The sequence below is a fragment of the Eurypyga helias genome, unplaced genomic scaffold (assembly GCF_000690775.1).
Source record: "Eurypyga helias isolate BGI_N326 unplaced genomic scaffold, ASM69077v1 scaffold11857, whole genome shotgun sequence".
Lineage (NCBI taxonomy): Eukaryota > Metazoa > Chordata > Aves > Eurypygiformes > Eurypygidae > Eurypyga > Eurypyga helias.
Genome location: NW_010259837.1, coordinates 2,734 through 20,120, shown reverse-complemented (window position 1 = coordinate 20,120; position 17,387 = coordinate 2,734). Strand labels below are relative to the sequence as shown.

Below are 17,387 nucleotides of genomic sequence, written 5' to 3'. Positions count from 1 at the left end.
TGCTCATATTATGTTTGTTCAATGACAAAAAAAAAAAAAGAAAAATTTTTACTTTCTGGGAATAAACCTGAAAGCAATGTTCCTTGGGGAGGAATCCCCCCTAAGCATACAGTACTAGCCAGACTTTTAACTTACAATGAAGCTCCTAAATCTATAGACTGACATTGAAATTAGTGCCCTGCTTTTTGCTGCCATCTGTCTACCATCTAGCTATGGATGCAAGAGTGTAACTGAGACGTCTGTAAGATACTGACTTTTTTTTTAAGGAAGATATGCATTGTGCGTATTAATTAAATGTTGGTAAAAGCATGTCAGAAGTAAGCAGGACAAGGACATTATGTGTCTAAATTATTTCTTTCCTTGATCTAACTTCGTGCATTTTTTGAAGTAATGCAATTATTTGACTACTAATGTAATTCAGTAGTCTTATGAGAGCTTTAACTAGAATTGTTTTAATAAATGAGATAACTTTTCAGGCTGTATTCTAATAACATTTCCAGATGTAATTATTCTACACAACCAAAGAACCCTTGATGCCAAGTGTTTAGTCTTTGCTTTTTGGTGAATTGAACTGAGGCCCTTTAAGGTTTGGGGTTTTTTTTCCCTCTGTAGCTCTATGATCAAACCAGTTCTTTTTAAAGCATGTAATAGTTCTCTTTTTCATTCTCATTCCCTATTTCTAAAAGTATCCATATTTTGTGGTAAAAATCAAGAATTATGGTTTGCAAATGCTGTGTGCTATGTCTAATATTAATGGTATTCTGTGAAGAAATATCTGTTGGTTTTGTGTGCTCTGTCGCTGAGACAGTACTGTTATTATCAGGCTGATGAAGAACTCAGAAATTTGGATTTGTCACTCATTTTGATAGGAGTTCAAGTGGCATATTTTTGACGGTGACTTCTGAAAAAACATTCAGGTTTTTCATTGCTGTGTCACAGCAATGAATATTTTACGTTTATTGACTTGAATATTGTGGGAAGAAAAAGTATCTCCTGGTTAAACTCTGTTGATCTTCTACTGACAGAATTTTCACAGTCTCAATCAATTTTGGTGATTGGGAGTATGGTTTACTTATGTTTACCCATAGAGGTCAATGAATCAATGTATTTATAATAGTAGGATTGAGTTCCCTACTTCTGTGTAAAAGATTTATAGAAGAGAGATCTGTCTGAATATCCTTATAACTTACAGTGTAAAAAAGAGTTCTCGTTGCTTTTCCTCTACAGGTGAGACAGCAACCCAGTCAAATTTCTTTTGCTCTAAATGCCACAGCACTTTTCCAGTAATTGAATTTTGCAAAGGCTGTGGTTCAGTTTTGTGAATAGTGATTGGTCACAAATTTATTCTGACATCTACAGATGAAACAATACATAACAGAAGCAAGCATGACAATATCTTCCCTCTACATAGATTGACCTTCGCATCAGATTTAGAGGGATAAAAATGGCAAGGGCAGAAATCTTGTGCTCTGACAAAGAGAATATCCAGTGTTGAAGGAGAAAAATGCTGGAAGCTTCAGAATGTGTGTGATCTTGGATAGCCAGAGGCTTTTACAAATGAGTTAGTTATGAGTGTGCATATTTAGAAGTATGAAATAGGCAGTGGAGCATGCCGAGACTGCAGATTGTGAATGAACAAAAGTAATTCACGTTCTGAAAATGCTGGGGTTTAGTTTCTAGTAGATAAAATGAATCATCAAGAAATTAATATTCAAAATCTGGTGTTAATGAGCTTTTTTTTGTACATAGACCAGTAAATCTGTCAAGACTGTTAAAAGACTAATTGTTACAATCTGAAATTTTCCTATAAATTAATTTGTTCTTGCATTTCCAAAGGAAGTTTGGACATTCTTCTTTGAAACTCTTCTAGAATTACAGCAATTAGGATCATCAGTAGAGGTTTATTCCTATAGTATAAAATGAAGTAATTGAGTGATGGTTTAATTGTTTGAGATAATAGAGAAAACTGTAAGCTAGATGATCTAATAAGATTCTATAATTTATGTCTAAAAAGGAAAAGCAGAAAGTTTAGTGGTGCTTTTAAGAGACCTCAGAACTGCACTGCTTTGGGATAATCACTTCTGCTTTCCTGTCAGTAGTTTTTCTTCATAGCCAGAGTTCAGTGAAGTAGAAACCTGAATAACTGAGGGATTCTCTTAGCATGAAAAAAACCAACCAAACAAAAAAAAAACCTCCAAAAACCCAACCCCAAAAATAACGTTGCTCTCCATGTGTCTTCAGGCCACAATTTTCTGAAACTGTTTAACTGGAGGAACTGTGCTTAGCTTTTTAGTCATTTAATCAGTTTTGTTATTTATTTAGCTTGCTGCTGCCAAAGAGAACCATCCATAGAAAATCCTGACAGGAAGCAGCAGTGATTGCCATTAATCCTTCTATGACCCTGGAATAGTCACGTTGCTGCTTGATGGAAGATGCTGTTTTCCCATCTTCTCTTGTAGTTGATAATTTCATAGCTGAATGATAAGGACACAATCTGATGATACAGTGCTTCTGGAATACAAATCCATGCAGATATCTTAAGAAACTGTGCTTATTTGCTAGTGTTGAGATGATCAGATGCACAAGGAACTGCATTCCCTCAAAAACTGCCTTGCTTTCTTTTAACAGGCGCCTAAACCTAGTTATTTGGAGAGCACTCCCTCAGGAGGAAAGAGACAAGTAAGCTATCACCTTTTGGTGTTCTAACTCACCTCTGAAAGGCTGGTTGTAAATATTCGATCCTTTTTAGTCAGGCTTTCTGTAACCAACTGGTTTTATTTTCAAATATTTCATAACTATACCTTACTTTCATAAATGCATATGTGGTATGGAGTAATATTAAATTCTGGGGCTCCTTCTTGCAGTGCTGATTATTTTTAAAAGAAAGGAATTGTGTTCTATTGGAATGGTGCTGGTGTCTTAATCAGTGCCAGGTGGCATGGCCTTGGGAGGGCAGCATGTCTGTGCCTTTGGCATCAAGGTAAATCGTCTCTCATCTGGTAAAGAGCACTTCAGTTCCTGGTTTGTAAAGGCATAATAAGTGCCTGTAAAGCATGTGCTGGAGCTGTATATCACACTGGAGGTCTGTGCTACTTTAACTAGCTTGTTAGTGTATATTGAATTTAAAAAGTAGCGACTGTGTAAACAGGGCTGACATCAGTGAAGTTAGCATCTGTTCATTTCAGAAATATTCTAAGCAGAAAAATGGGAATGAAAAGTAGAATGCTTTTATGAAAACTTAAGCTACTGAGCAAAAATGACGCAGTTCTAGCCCCACTAAGGAGAACTAAAACCCCATTCTGGTGCAGAGAAGAAATGAAGGCTGTTAAACAAAAGAACAGGATATAATTTGAAAAAGGAACTAGATGTCTGTTAATAGTGAGTTATAGAGTATAGAAAATTGACAAGCTGGTGTCCAAGATATTTTATTATTGGTAACTTAGAGCCAATTATGTATATAAGGAAAAAATAAGTCCTAGAAATTGTACAGTCTGTTGCTAGAGGGGTGTATTAGAATTGTTAATATTGGTGCATAGAAATCTATTTATTTTCTAAATTTACAATTCAAATGATCATGTTCGTTTATTACAAAAGGATGACATACTTTCAAAATCATTAGTAATCTGAAGGGAGGAGGTAATGAAGTCTACTAACTTGGTCACAGGAGTCCTGAAATATTTGATTGATGAGCATTCTGGTTCACTAGTCTGTATTAAAAGGCTATCTCAGATATTAGGGAAATTCAGATTTACTGAAGAAGTGGTAATGTGCCGGTGTTCAAAATGGTTGAGACATCCAACTCAGCAGATAAATTAACTTGACACTGATTATAGATAAATAATTGACTTAGAGAACAAAATCTAGGTAAATAACTACACGTCAGTATGATTTCAATACAACGTTGTTCTAGAGGAGAAGAGAGATGAGCATTGACAAAGCCTAGGGCAACATGGTAGGTATCACCATGGTTGTATGTGTTTTTAAAATAGACACTTAAATACCCTCTTTGGACCCAGGTTTCACATTTTTTAAATGCTGGCAAAGCTGTAGCGAAGAGCCACAGGAATGATTTGAATACTAAAAAGAAGTATGTTACTTCTGATTGGAGATTTAAAGAATTGGTACCAGTTCTGGATTTGGGAGTTTAATTTAGTTTGAGTTTATTATCCAGATGACTGTACCTGATTGACCTTTCTATGCATAGGTACCTTCAGTGTGTAGGTTCAAAATGGCTCTTCAGTCCAGTGGACATTGAAGTAACTTGAACCATGGATGGAAGCAAACTCGATCACCAAGTGAAAATTGAGCAGTGCCGGAATGGCAGAGGAAGGAACAGCCAGAGATTGTATCTCTTTTTTTTTTTTTTTTTTAATGGGATCAGTCAAGACTGATGTGGTAAATCAGGGCTTCTAGGCATCAAGAGGCTTGCCACTCCACCCTAGCTGCTCCTCCAGAAGGGCCAGGAATTTCCATAATTTCTAAGTCATACCTGCAGGTTCTTTATTGATGCATCACATATTCCAGGTCATCTAAACTGGCACCAGATATCTGTGCTCAGCCACTTGAATTGCTCCATAGATGTCTTTCTATGAGACATGGTTAATCACAGATGTGATTATTTGTCTGAACACTACGGTAACTGGATGAAACACAGGAACTTGTGGTACACAGAAAATAGGTTGGGTGGCTCTGATGTTTTATTCTGCTTTTAAGCTTTGTGATTCTATTTGTAAAGTACTGCCAAAATGAATTTTTTTCCTACTTGTGATTACTAAGTTTTAAATTTTTTTTTTTTTAAGATTTGAAGAGGATGGGCCAGTTCAATATATGCAGCATAAAGAAACCTTGCTGGAAGCTTTAGAGAATTTGGGATGGCCAATTTCCTGTGAAGATGTGATATTGTTAGAGGATGAGATACTGACAGCATTAACATATATGCAACAAGCCTCTGATCTCCAGGAAGCTGTGAAAAAGGAAACGGAGAAAAGCTCAGAATCACACACAAGCAATAATAAAAAGGTAACAGATATTCCAGATATTCCTTTTAAGTATGTGCTTCTAGAATAATTTTGTTCTGTGGTAACAGCTGATAAATTAGGTGTTTAGCATGGAGAGAGGAAAGAAGGTGGTTAAAAAGAGAACAAGCTTTCGATGACTTTTTGGAAGTACTGGGGAAGCAGAAGTTCTGGAGCTGACAGAGCCACAGAAACCGAGCCTCTTAGAAACAAATTTGAGCAAAGTATCTTTACCTCCTCTGCAACGACAGCAGAGATACATATGAAAGAAGAAAAAGAAGTATGTGAAAGACAATTATGATACAAATTTGTGGTTGATTAATGTCTGCTAAACAAGAATAAAGATGTTATGATGTTGGAGTAATTCACTGTAATTTTCTGTGGTATCTTTCTTGTAAGAGAAAAGATGAAGAGATGAATCTAACAGATTTGTCAAGTACTGCTTCACTAGGAGTGCTGCTCCCTCTGCAGAACTGCTGTCTGGGTGCAGTTGTACTATGATAATATTAAAATAAGCTTTCTAGGAAATTAATAAGAAAGAAAATCTTCTCTCAGACCTCTAAGTTCTAATAAAGTTCATCATAAAGCTCATATATTAGTATATTCCTTCCCTTTTTCATTGTTTTATATCACTGAGAGAAACAGCTCTGACTGAACCTGAAGGTGGGGTTGGCCTCCTTGCAGTGAATGCTGAGGGATGTCTTATGCTTTCTATTATGTAGGAAACATAATAAGATGATCATAATAGTTCTTTTTTTTGCCTTGACCTATGCATGTATACATACACAAATACGTATGTATATACACATACATCAGTTTGGAGGGGTAAGCTAAATGAAACTCCAGTGAGCAGAGCACACACCTACACCGTGAGTTCTCCGCAATCAATGGGAATGTGCCGTTGGAATTTACAATTGTAAATTATGCCAAGTATCCAGATACTCCACCTAGCAGGTCATGCCTAGAAATGTGCCAGTATTCTTTACAAAGGCAACCTTGGTTTGATTTCGCATTCCTTGACTGAGATATACCTCTCCTAGGTATTTGTGTTAAACTGTAGAGAATATATTATGATAACACAGGCTGTGTATGAAAATGAATTATTATGGGCAGGACCACATTCAGTTTTCTGTAATCTTGGAGAATTTGCTCCACTAAGAATGTACATTTGAAAACATTGTAGTGCCTTCAAAAACAGATGATCTTGATTCATTTTACATTAGTCTGAAAATGTTACATTGCTCATACAGCTATTTTGATTATTGATTTACCTCTGCCATATAACATCCCAGTACAAGCGCAGCAGAAATGTGTCTGTGTTTCATTTGTTGATTGTAATTTTGCTGTTGCCTTGGAACAACCAATGTGTACTCTTAGACATGATGTGATTAACATTGTGCAATCACTTATCCTGAGTCAACCTGCTTTAGGAGCCTAATCAGAGCACCATATTCAGTAATTGCTAATCTGCAATTGAAAGGCTTTAGGAGTGAGAGGCAGAAATGCAGATGCAATTAGAGTTCTGTTTATATGGCAGAAAAAAATGGAAAAAAAACCCAGAAAAAACTGGGAAGCCTTTAAAAAATGCCGTTGGATGTTTTTCCAACTGTGGTTTCTGTCTATAAAATGGGTATTAAAAATAAACTGCCAGCAGACATACATTACAGCAATAGCTGATATGGCACTGAATGAAAATTGTCATTGTGAGAGTGTAGAAAACCCACAATTATCCTAGAGATCTACTCAACAAAGCAGACTTAAATTTCCTGCTAATTTTTTTTTTCCCCACTAAATTCAACATAAAACTCCTTAGTTTTTAGCTTTTCAGGGTTCCTAATTACCTTCACAACTTCTTAAAAGAATTAGTAATCCTTTTTGGATGTCCTTGCTACGGGAGCTTTCTGTTTAAGCCTACGACTGAATTAATGGTCTGGTTATCCTCCCTCTGTGCTCTGGCCTTCTCTGGGAGTTCAGGCTGCGATGTTTGCACATATCTGAAAGGTAGGGAATGCCAGTGCCTTATTGGAGAGGGATGAAGTAAGACATCCATCTGCACAGGGCTGTAAGATGACTGAAGATCTCTAGTGACAGAAGAAGTAAATGCTTTGGAAAATGAGCAAACACATTTAGTTATTATCAGGCAAAATATAAAACACTGTTGATTATTACCTAATTGTAAAATAAAATTATGTATTTTACTCAGCTTACCCAGTTCCTTTTGCTGTACAGATTAAAGCATGAGCTGATAAAAATCTTACTCTTCAGGCTGGTACTCAGCTTTTATCTAAAGATATTGAAATGAGGAATTGCTTGCTTTGACTCAAAATATTGTATCTGTCTCCTGGTTTTAACTTGTAAGGCATAACAGTCAACCATAATTTCTCAGTTGGTTTGTTTCCCCCCCCGACTGAATTATAAAGCTGTTTACAACATGATGTCACTTAGTAAAAGTACTTTTTCAGGTCCCCTACCCACCTCTTATTAGATCACCTCAGATCTAGTGGGGTCTTGGCATGTCTATTCTCCAAGCATGATAGCTTCCAGGACAGCTTGGTGCATTCTGTTAATGGCCATAACATTTTTTTTTCCTAAGTGTCACAACCTGGCTTTTGAGAGTGATGGAGAACAATTTCATCTCATACTGAGTATTTCTGTTTCTGGGTATGAATGGATTTCAGAATCTGCAGAGATAAAGCTGCATTCATTGTTAAGGATCCACTCTCATCAAAAGTACACTTTTAGAAGAACTGTGTTTCCCCTAGGATGAGCTCGAATGTGCAAGGCTTAACGCTTGTTTGTGACCTTGTTGAACAGTCACCGTGTGATAAAAATAACTTAAAATGGTTAATAAGCATAATGTGTTTTGGAAAGCATGTTTATTTGGGTGGAAAGGGACCTCTAGTGGTGCACTGAGTCTGTTATTTCTCAAAAATTTATTTCATATACAATTGATTTAATTATTCCTAATGAAATGTTCATAGCTGAGAATTCATTCTTCACAAGAATGAAAATTCTGGATCTCCCTTGGCAGATTCTTCTATTTCCTGGTGTCCTAATTCTTACACTCCTCATTCTTCCTGAGGCTTTAAGCATCATTAATGTGTTGATACCTTTTTTGCATTCATATGTTCCCTAACAGCTCGGCAAAACTTTGCCTTTGTTCTTGCCTCTCTTCAGGGAGACAAGGGAAAACAAGCATCCCCAGTAGTGCAATAACAAAAACGTTATAACCACCTAGAAATGTCTGGTCAAATTTTCCACTGTTGTCAGTGAAGTAACCTGCTGGACAGGCAGGGTGTAGCTACAAATTTTAGGCTTTTTCATAAAAATGGACTGTGGTCTACACAGAATGGGCTTGTTGCCACTGGCAGCCTGGGAAAAGCAATGGTTACTTGGCTCTGGAGTTGTCAGGATTGTGAAAATCGAAAGTTAGAGTCAAGGTACATGGAGATCTGTGGGTAGTCTTCCAATCTATTCTCACTTACAGTAGGAAAGTGCTAAAACTAAAATCTTTGAAAGGGAATTTTAAAACGCAGCAAGTGTTGGCAGGGGGAAAGAAAATCTCCTTCACCTCATGTGGTTTAAAGCATTACCCTCAATGGAAACAGAGCTGAACAGGGTGAAAATCTGTGAGAATCTGATGGGGCTCTTATGTAATAAAACCACTGGAGGATGCTATCCCAGAAACGGGCACTCTGACGGTGTCTGGACCTGTCGCGCTGGACACCTAAAGGCTCTGTGAGAGGTAGGGGAGATGGTTTTGAATTTAGACAGTAATTCTGAGCCACCTGAGCTCTGCAGGGCTCTGTGTCCTCATTGTGGATGCCTGTGCAGCCTTGAGTATTTGGATTAATTCAGAGTGCTGGAAGTTGCCCAAGTTATTAGTCAAGCATTACAAATTAGTTGATAATAAATATTCAGCAGCAGCTGTCCTTTTGGAGCCTGAGGAATTAAGTAAATGGTTTACCAAAATACCTTTTTGTGTCTGAGGAGCTGTAAGTCTTTGCACTCAAACCAGCCTTTGTTAGGCTGTACTTCAAGCAGTTAGTTAAGCACTGTGAAGAGCCTCTGGCTTAGGCTGAGTCTGAAAAACAGAAGTGTTGATTTATCTTTTATAGGGGTAAAGAATAAACTAGAAAAAAAATCCAAATATCTCCCATTTAAAATATCTCTGCTTTTTTGTGTGTGTGTTTTGCTTATTTTTAGTACTTCTTAAAGGGTTGTTTGTGATTTTTGAGTGGGAGATTGGAAAACAGAGTTTGTGATAGTTACAGTGAAACTGAGAAAAAACCAGTTTAGTCAAAGTTATTCCCATCTTTTCCATCATTATTTGTTGTTAGGGAAAATAGAGTATCAAAATCAAATATATATTTTTAGGAAGGAAACTGTTGTCTGACAAGGAAGCAGGTCATACACACCCTAGCAAGCAGGGGATTTTAGGAGTCTGGGAGTTATGGTTGTTAATCAGAACAGGGTGTAGATGTGTGGAAAAGTTTGAGATTTCAAGCCGTATGTTTTTGTGATTCAAGGGAGCTGCATAAGAGATTGATGCTTGCAAATTGTTTACGCGGTAGGATTATAAATAATGGGGAAACAACGATTTATTTAACTTGGCATGCTTATAATTTATATTTGGAAGCATTATTGCGAGCAGTATGGAGAAAATAATAGGCGTTTTAAAGAATTGTTGTAGTAAATACAAATTACATTGTTATTCTAGAAGATTATTAAAATGTACTTATAAAAATGGTGGGATTACAGACTTTTTAAAATTAGAAAGAAAATATTTTCTTATCATCATTTTTCTTAATTTTTTCCGAAAAGCGAAATATAAAGTGTTCCTTCCCATCCTGACATATTCACCCTGATCCTCTCAAAACTTCATGTAGAAGAGATGCCCTGAATGGGAAGAAATTCTTCCTTCTAGCAAAAAAGAGATTCAGGAACATGATTTACTTGAAAGGCAAATTGCACTAAGACTCCACAAAATGTTAATGTGAGCTGTGAAAGGCTTTAAGGTCAAAGAATACGGTGTCTGCAAAGTCAGGAACGCAGAAGCTCGGAAAGCCCGACAGTATATTTTTACATAGACCCACTTGTGGTTTGTAAGTCTGTGACTACTTTTCACATCCTGTGTTTCCCACAGCTCCCTGTCCCCGTTGTTGCGTGAGATCCATCGTGCTTAATGCATTCTTCATTGCAGTCACTGACTTCAACTAGGAGCTGAGTTGATCCACAGCCAGCCAACCCCATTGGTATTTCTGTTCTCACCGTCCGGTGTGTGGTCCCCCAGACACATTTGTGAGCAATTCAGTGATGAGCTCTGGTGTTCTTTGTGGCTGTGGTGCATTAGAGGATCTGTAGTCTGGGCAGCTGCCCCCTGAAGAGGAGAATTAGTGTATGAAGAACCCAGACTCGCAAGGCAGAACGATGGACAGTGGCAGCTCAGGAAAATATGTTTTAATATTTTGCTAAGCTGGAATGTTATAAAACTGCTGAAAATTTGGATTTTTAATTTATAGTTGTAAATAAACATTTTTTCCAGACACTTGAAGATTGGTTGTAAAAAATTATTGATCCTGTATTTGATTTTTCTAATCAGTCTTTCCATACAGTGAGTGACTTATAATGAAAATAGGGTAATTGTGAAGACCCACCTTTCTGGAAAGAATGGGTGTGTATAGCACCTTCACCTCTGTTCATGAGTGCTTCCTGTAACATTGCTTACTCTGTTTATAGCTATTCTAAATGTTTAAAATAATTTCAGTTTACTGTGAATTATCTGAAAAGGTCATATCAACACGTTGTCTAAATTTTTAATTAATTCCAAAGGATAGCTTGAGGCTGTTGTGGAAAAAATAATTGTATCAAATTACAGACACTCGAAGAAGAAACTGTGAAGTCAAAGTCTAAAACAAGACAAAAAGGCCAAGTATTTTTGACTCACAAAGGCCAAAAGGTGATTGCAAGGTCAGATGTCACAGGATTTTATTATTCAGGTAAATATTTTTGTCCACATTTTAAGCATTTTTAGAGTTTCTTAATACCGATAAAACATTAATTTTGGTCATAATTACCTACTGCTGCCTTAATCAGATTTAATATTTAATAAAAATTTAATTTATATCTTGTGTGTGCACGTATATACATTTATATAAAGATATATGTTTTGTGAAGTTAGAAAGCAATGTTACATTTATTATACAAGAAGTGTATGGAAGGAAATCTGTCTAAGTAACTGAGTATCCAAGAATGTAAATCTATCCCTCTTTGATGTTTCACTTGAATGTTTCTGTTGAGCATTTGGAAGAATTCAAGCTTTTGCCTGTGTTTGGAGAACTTCTGCCTCTTTGTTAAGATTTGAGCCAGAATGTTTACTAGGTAAAATTGTGTTCTGTTGTTTCATAAAAAAAATCATGTATGTGTTCATTTTTGTGTTACCTTTACTTGTTTATTTTTTAAATTACATATTTTAAACTGTGGTAATAGTTTCATTATGGCAACAACCATCCACCTGATCAGCTTATAAATTTCAGATCTGGGTGGGAAAATTATTCTTCGTTTTATTTTTTATGGGATTATTAAGAATGTTTAATAAGACCATATTTTTTTTTTTTTTAGGTACAGATTTCTCTATTGTCCTAGAACAGCTTACCCTAGCTAAGTGAAAATTAACAATGTACAGTATAGACACATCTGTCCTCAGTGATGTGTGGCAGCCTATAGGATTTTTAAAAAATTCCAAAAAGGTTTAAAGAAAAAATAATTTCAACCTTGTATTATGTTGCTCTTTAGGAACTGTGGTAAAGAATATCAGTTCTACCTGCGCACTTGTTGACTTCAGCAATGGGGAGACCTGGACTGTACCTGTGAAGTTCACGATCCCTGTGGGAGGTGCTATGCCATGCCCATATCTGCAGGTCAGAAATTGTATTTTTTTATGACAGCAAATATGCATTTTTAATTTTGTTCGTTTGGTCACGCATAGAATGAGGCATGTATTTTTTTAATCTTTTAATTACATCTATTTATTTAAAAGAAGAGTTTGTAGTGATAGCCTGTTCCTTTGTTTATTAGAAGTCTGTATTATTTTCTTTATAAAACATGACGATTTAGCCACCTACAGAAGAAAGGTGAGCTATTTACCAGCAGAATGATTGTTTCCTAGCATGTCAATTACAAATCAAGGAGGGCCTTGTATACACATTGCGACGTACAGCGGGTTATAACCATTTGTTTTTCACAGTGTATTTTAAATCCAGCAGATTATATTATACTAAGGAAAACAACAGTAATAAAAAAAATCATATTCCATTTCTGTTTGTATTTAAAATTTATCTGTAATTGTAGTTGTTTTTTCAGGTGATTCTTATTTTACACACAAGAGTGACGATGGATACAGAAAGGATGCAGAATGAATACAGCTGTTTTGTATACACAAAGCATTTTAAAAACCGTTCTGTTACAATTAGAGACATGCCTTTGTTTCCCTTGGAAATGAAGGCAAATCCTGATCAGGTAGTTCCTGATATTCTGTAAGGGGAGCATGCAATTCTAGAGAAGATCTGCAGAATGTTGTAGACAACTGTGACTTCCGTATTCATTTTTAAAATGATTTTATGTAAGTCAGGTACATACAGAATTCTCTAAAATGTTCAAGGTTGGTTTAAGAGCTTGCAAAGAACATACGAATTTGAAGTTGAAGTGGCTGAAGAGTTGCCAGAGTTTCCTCATTCTGTTTGACTTGCTAGTTGAGCTCTGGTACATTTAGAAGGGGTCTGTCCCTTAGTTTTGCTTTGTGTTCCTTCCTTATTTCAGTGGAAATCGTGAGTGACTGGTACATACAAGGAGCAAGTCCTTCCTCTTTTAAAGATCCATATTAAAGCACTGGAACATGTTAGAATGATGATTCATGTAATCTTTAACTTTTATGTCTTGTAAAACTCCCAAGTTACATGGTTCTTGCAAACCTCTGCTTTCCTGGTATGCAGGTTGGGGACTGTGTGTTTGCCAGAAACAGGACACAGAAGGAAAATGAATATTATGCACCTGCCATTGTCATAGCAACACCAAAGAGGGTGGAAATGGATGATAAACTCTACACAGTTCTGATGTTCAATAACAGGAAAGTAAGTAAACCTAGAAGACAATACCAATCTGGCAATGGTATTATCGTTGTTCCGCTTCTAATGAGGCAGATATAATTTTCCAGGCTAATGACCTCACTGTCCCAATCCCTGTCTCCAGCTAACCAAAGGAAATCAGATTTCAGGGCTCAGTGAAGAGCTCATATAATAGACATGAACCAAGAAATTTTGTAGGATAATTTATTCTTAAATCCTACTCTGTTATTTCCTGTATAATCCATTTGGGGGCTCTCACAAGCTCCATGCTGCTAAAATGAGAAACATAGCGGGTTTTATCACAGTCATTAGAGTCTTCAGTTAATTTCATTAGGTTTGTTTGTAAGCCATTATGATCCTTTTACTGCGTTTTTCATAGCGCATATTAAGAAAACATACTTTGTAGTTGAAACTTCTATCTTCAACATTTAGAGGCTGATTACAGTTACAATAAGACAGTTGGGTTTTTGTAGCTATGTATCTTCATTGTTTCTGAGATTTAGATTTAAATCAGATGATTGTATTATTGCAGGAACACTGTGTAAGAAGTAGGCTTATTAAAATCAGCCAAATGATGTATGCCTTTTCCTGTCAGTACATAAGAAAGGTGCAGACAATGGACTACATGACGTGAGTATACTTGAACCTAAAAATATGGAAGTTATTTTACATGAATCCTAAATGTGGCACTTCGGGTTCACCTGTGCAGTCAGGTTTCTGTATGTAGTACTCTAACTAGAGTTGTCATGTACTGGCTTGTTCTACACGTGCAACCAAGTGATTTGACCCACAAGCACGCCAGTCAGAAGAGTATTAACTACCATCTTATTATCTGGTGATTTATTGCTCTATTTTCAATTTGGAAACATTGGTGGGATGTGATGATTGGAAACTTAGCCCCAGGAAGCTGTTAGAGGATTGCTGAAAGGTGAGATGGAGTTTCTGTTTGTTGTAAACCTTATTCTTCTTTTAAGATATTTATTGTGATATAAATCTATGCATTAAATCACAAGTTATTTGTAAGATACTGAATCATCTACTGGGCTTAAATATGGGGAATGATGGGGAGAGAGTGTGTAGGATGAATGTGAGACCCTACTGAAGTTCTGAAGAACTTATGTACAGCAGGGGTAACATTTCTCTGGTGTGAAGAGTGTGCTGAAGTGGTTCCAGGTGATCGCGGATTACTTTTTTGCCTTGTATTAAGTTCTAGTTTAATCCATTTGAAATAGCATTGGGTTGTGATAACCTTCAGAGCACCAACAGTCTCTGACAGCTAGCAACAACAGGTCTTAGGAGGCAGAATAAGATCAGAACAATCATCTAGGGATATTTCTACAGAATACACTCCCAACCTCCAACAATCTGTGATTTAATGATTTTCTGAAGCAGAATTGGAGTCTCTGTATTAAACAGCCTTGATGGATTTTTCTTTCATGAATTTGTAAATTTTCTTTTTTGAACCCATGTAAACCCTTATCAATCTATCTTCTTCCCAGAAAGAGCTGCACAGTTTCACATTTTGTGTGAGAAAACATATACTTTTGTTTTGACTCTCCTATCTGCCTTCGCAACTCATAGGGATTCTAGACTGAAGAGTTACCTCTTCCATGTATGTCAGCAGATTATAGGCACTGCTGCTGCCAAAGGATTGTATGAGCTCCATTATGGGACATTTCTTCCCAAGAGGTGTCATGAACAGGACAAATTCCACTTTTAAAGGCAATTTTAGAAGTTCTTAATTTTTATTGCAATGTTCCAATGTGATGATCAGTGTTAAAGATTACATATAAAAATGATGAGCAAGGGTACCAGTTGTGGGCTGATCCATGCACTCCCTGAGAAGGATGGAATGAAAAAGCAACGCTGATTCAAGACCTGTTTCCCACACATTTTTTAGTAGTGATTCCAGTGCAGTTTGAAACTCGCACTTCTGCCACCTTGTAGCCACAGCACGTAGCCAAACGAGTACCCCGTTTTACTGTACGGAGTTCCAAGTCTGGAAATACATCAAAGCCCTTTTCCAGGCCAGATAACATACATGATGGTAGCCTCTTTTCACTGAAAAGTAAACCTGAAAGCCATGGTTTCCTACTTAACGCATACAACCAGTTGAAAAGAGGCAGGTATATAACTGATCTGAGTTCCAGCAGAATCAATGGAAGTCTTTCCCTTCCACTGAGTTGGATTATATTCTAAATAAGGTACTTTGTAAAGAAAAGATGTGAATAAATGCATAAGCAATGAGTGGTTTCCATTCTACATGCTTTGTTTCATGACTGAGTGCTTTAATATAAAATTTAATATTCATTCTCCAAACAGACTTTATTGGCAAGCTGACTTGCCGTTGTTATGTACAAAATTGACTTATTCACTGTCAAACAGAGGAATTCCTTGAAGAACTCACTGAAATGAATGCACTACATTTTTGCAAATGAGAAGTAAATGTACTCGTTAGATCTAAATCTTACATGAAGTGATATCAAATCTAGCAGATCTCTGGGTAAAATATTACATGAAACTGCATATTCAAGTAATATTAATTGTGATTTTCCATCTAGTGTTTACAGCTAATAAAGACTGGTTTGGTTGTAAATGCCCTGGCCAGTTGATTGCAGATTATTGAAATTAAATTAATGAAATCTAAATAAAACATTCCAAACAATACTGCTGCCACAGCACAAAATAATGGACTCTCAGTTAAGGCATTCACTTTATCCTCTTTAAACCAAACTAAACCAGTTTTTAGCGTGGCCTGGAACAGAGCACAGATGTTGCAAGCATAATGATTGAGTACACCAGTGTCTTGCAGTTGCTTTAGTATCTGAAGTTTTCACAGCATCGTTTCTGTTTTTTCTTCCAGCAGTCGTAGACTTGAGAAAGAAACCATCATAACTGAAAGTATTTTTTACTACAAAATGACTTTTTGAGGATAGCACAATTCAGATTGTTCTCAATTTACCCCATTAAAGGAACATGAGAAGAGCCTCCCATCAGTATTATTTCAAAAGCTATTATTTACATCTGATTGCTAATGTTTTAAAGATAACAAGGCCCAGATACAGAAAGGGACATTGTGGGACTCAGACAGTAACACCGGAGCGTTTGGCAGCTCTCAGGGTGGAATTTAGATGCTTTAGCTCCATGGATGTATGTTGAATGTCAAGATTTGTAGCTGAGATTGCAGTGAAATGTATAAAGCATCTAATACCAAATGACAAAGAAAGCCGAGCTTCTAAAACTGAGACTCAACTCAGATACCCACTTACAGCTCTGAACTAGTCATATTTGGACCTTGGGGATTCCCAGAGTTGGCAGTGTAGAGGTGTGCCAGTAAAGTCCTCGGTGATCTCTACTGGTCCCCAATCTTCCACAATTCTGCTGCCAGAATCACAGCACCTTCTTTTGCACATTCTCAGCTTCATCATCTACTGCAATATATTTCTTTCCATCTTTTTCCACATTATGTATCATATCTGGTTCTGCTGAATTTTTAGTCTCTTTTGTAAGAATTAACTATAGAATCCTGGTATTACAGAGCTTTTATAGTTACGAGTCTTTTAAGATTCCTACTTCTTGGATCTAGAACTCCCTACCATAAACTGCTTAGTAAGATTCGAATAGACAGTCCCTGGCAATGCACTTACTAATTCAGAATGTTTGTCTTTTGCTTGCAACGTTCCCAGCTGGGTTTTCAGTTCCCTGTAAAGCCACATACCTGTAAATCTCATTCCTTTCTTGCAGCTTAACATGTCACTTCAGTGTCATATGGACATAATGTCCTCTTCTGGGCACTGACTACATTAACTCAGTGGCTGCACCATAAAAAGCTGGTATTGGCCATGATTTTACTTTATATTTGTTTCCTTGTGTAACCGCCATGCCATGTTGAGCGATGGTTTTCCTTTTATGAGGGGGTGTACGTTCAAAGCCATTGAACAACTGTGTTTATTAGTTACACATTAATCAGTTACTAATATTAGCAATGCTATGGCAGTGCTTCAGCCCAGATTGAGTTGGAGTTTCCAGTAGAGCCCCTATGTTTATTTTACTTTATATTTGTTTCCTTGTGTAACCGCCATGCCATGTTGAGCGATGGTTTTCCTTTTATGAGGGGGTGTACGTTCAAAGCCATTGAACAACTGTGTTTATTAGTTACACATTAATCAGTTACTAATATTAGCAATGCTATGGCAGTGCTTCAGCCCAGATTGAGTTGGAGTTTCCAGTAGAGCCCCTATGTTTCAGG

At 36.7% G+C, this 17,387-nt stretch overlaps 1 protein-coding gene across 1 annotated transcript in view; it reads left to right on the top strand.

Annotated features, from left to right (window-relative positions):
* The window catches only part of VWA3B (von Willebrand factor A domain containing 3B), a gene marked incomplete at its 3' end in the record, with an annotated part of 64,141 nt that overhangs the window by 45,301 nt on the left and 1,453 nt on the right, over nt 1-17,387 (top strand). The window contains 6 exon segments of the mRNA XM_010154787.1: nt 2,629-2,679; nt 4,800-5,019; nt 10,894-11,014; nt 11,811-11,935; nt 13,007-13,144; nt 13,671-13,768. Of these exon segments, the coding sequence (XP_010153089.1) occupies nt 2,629-2,679; nt 4,800-5,019; nt 10,894-11,014; nt 11,811-11,935; nt 13,007-13,144; nt 13,671-13,768 (753 nt within the window).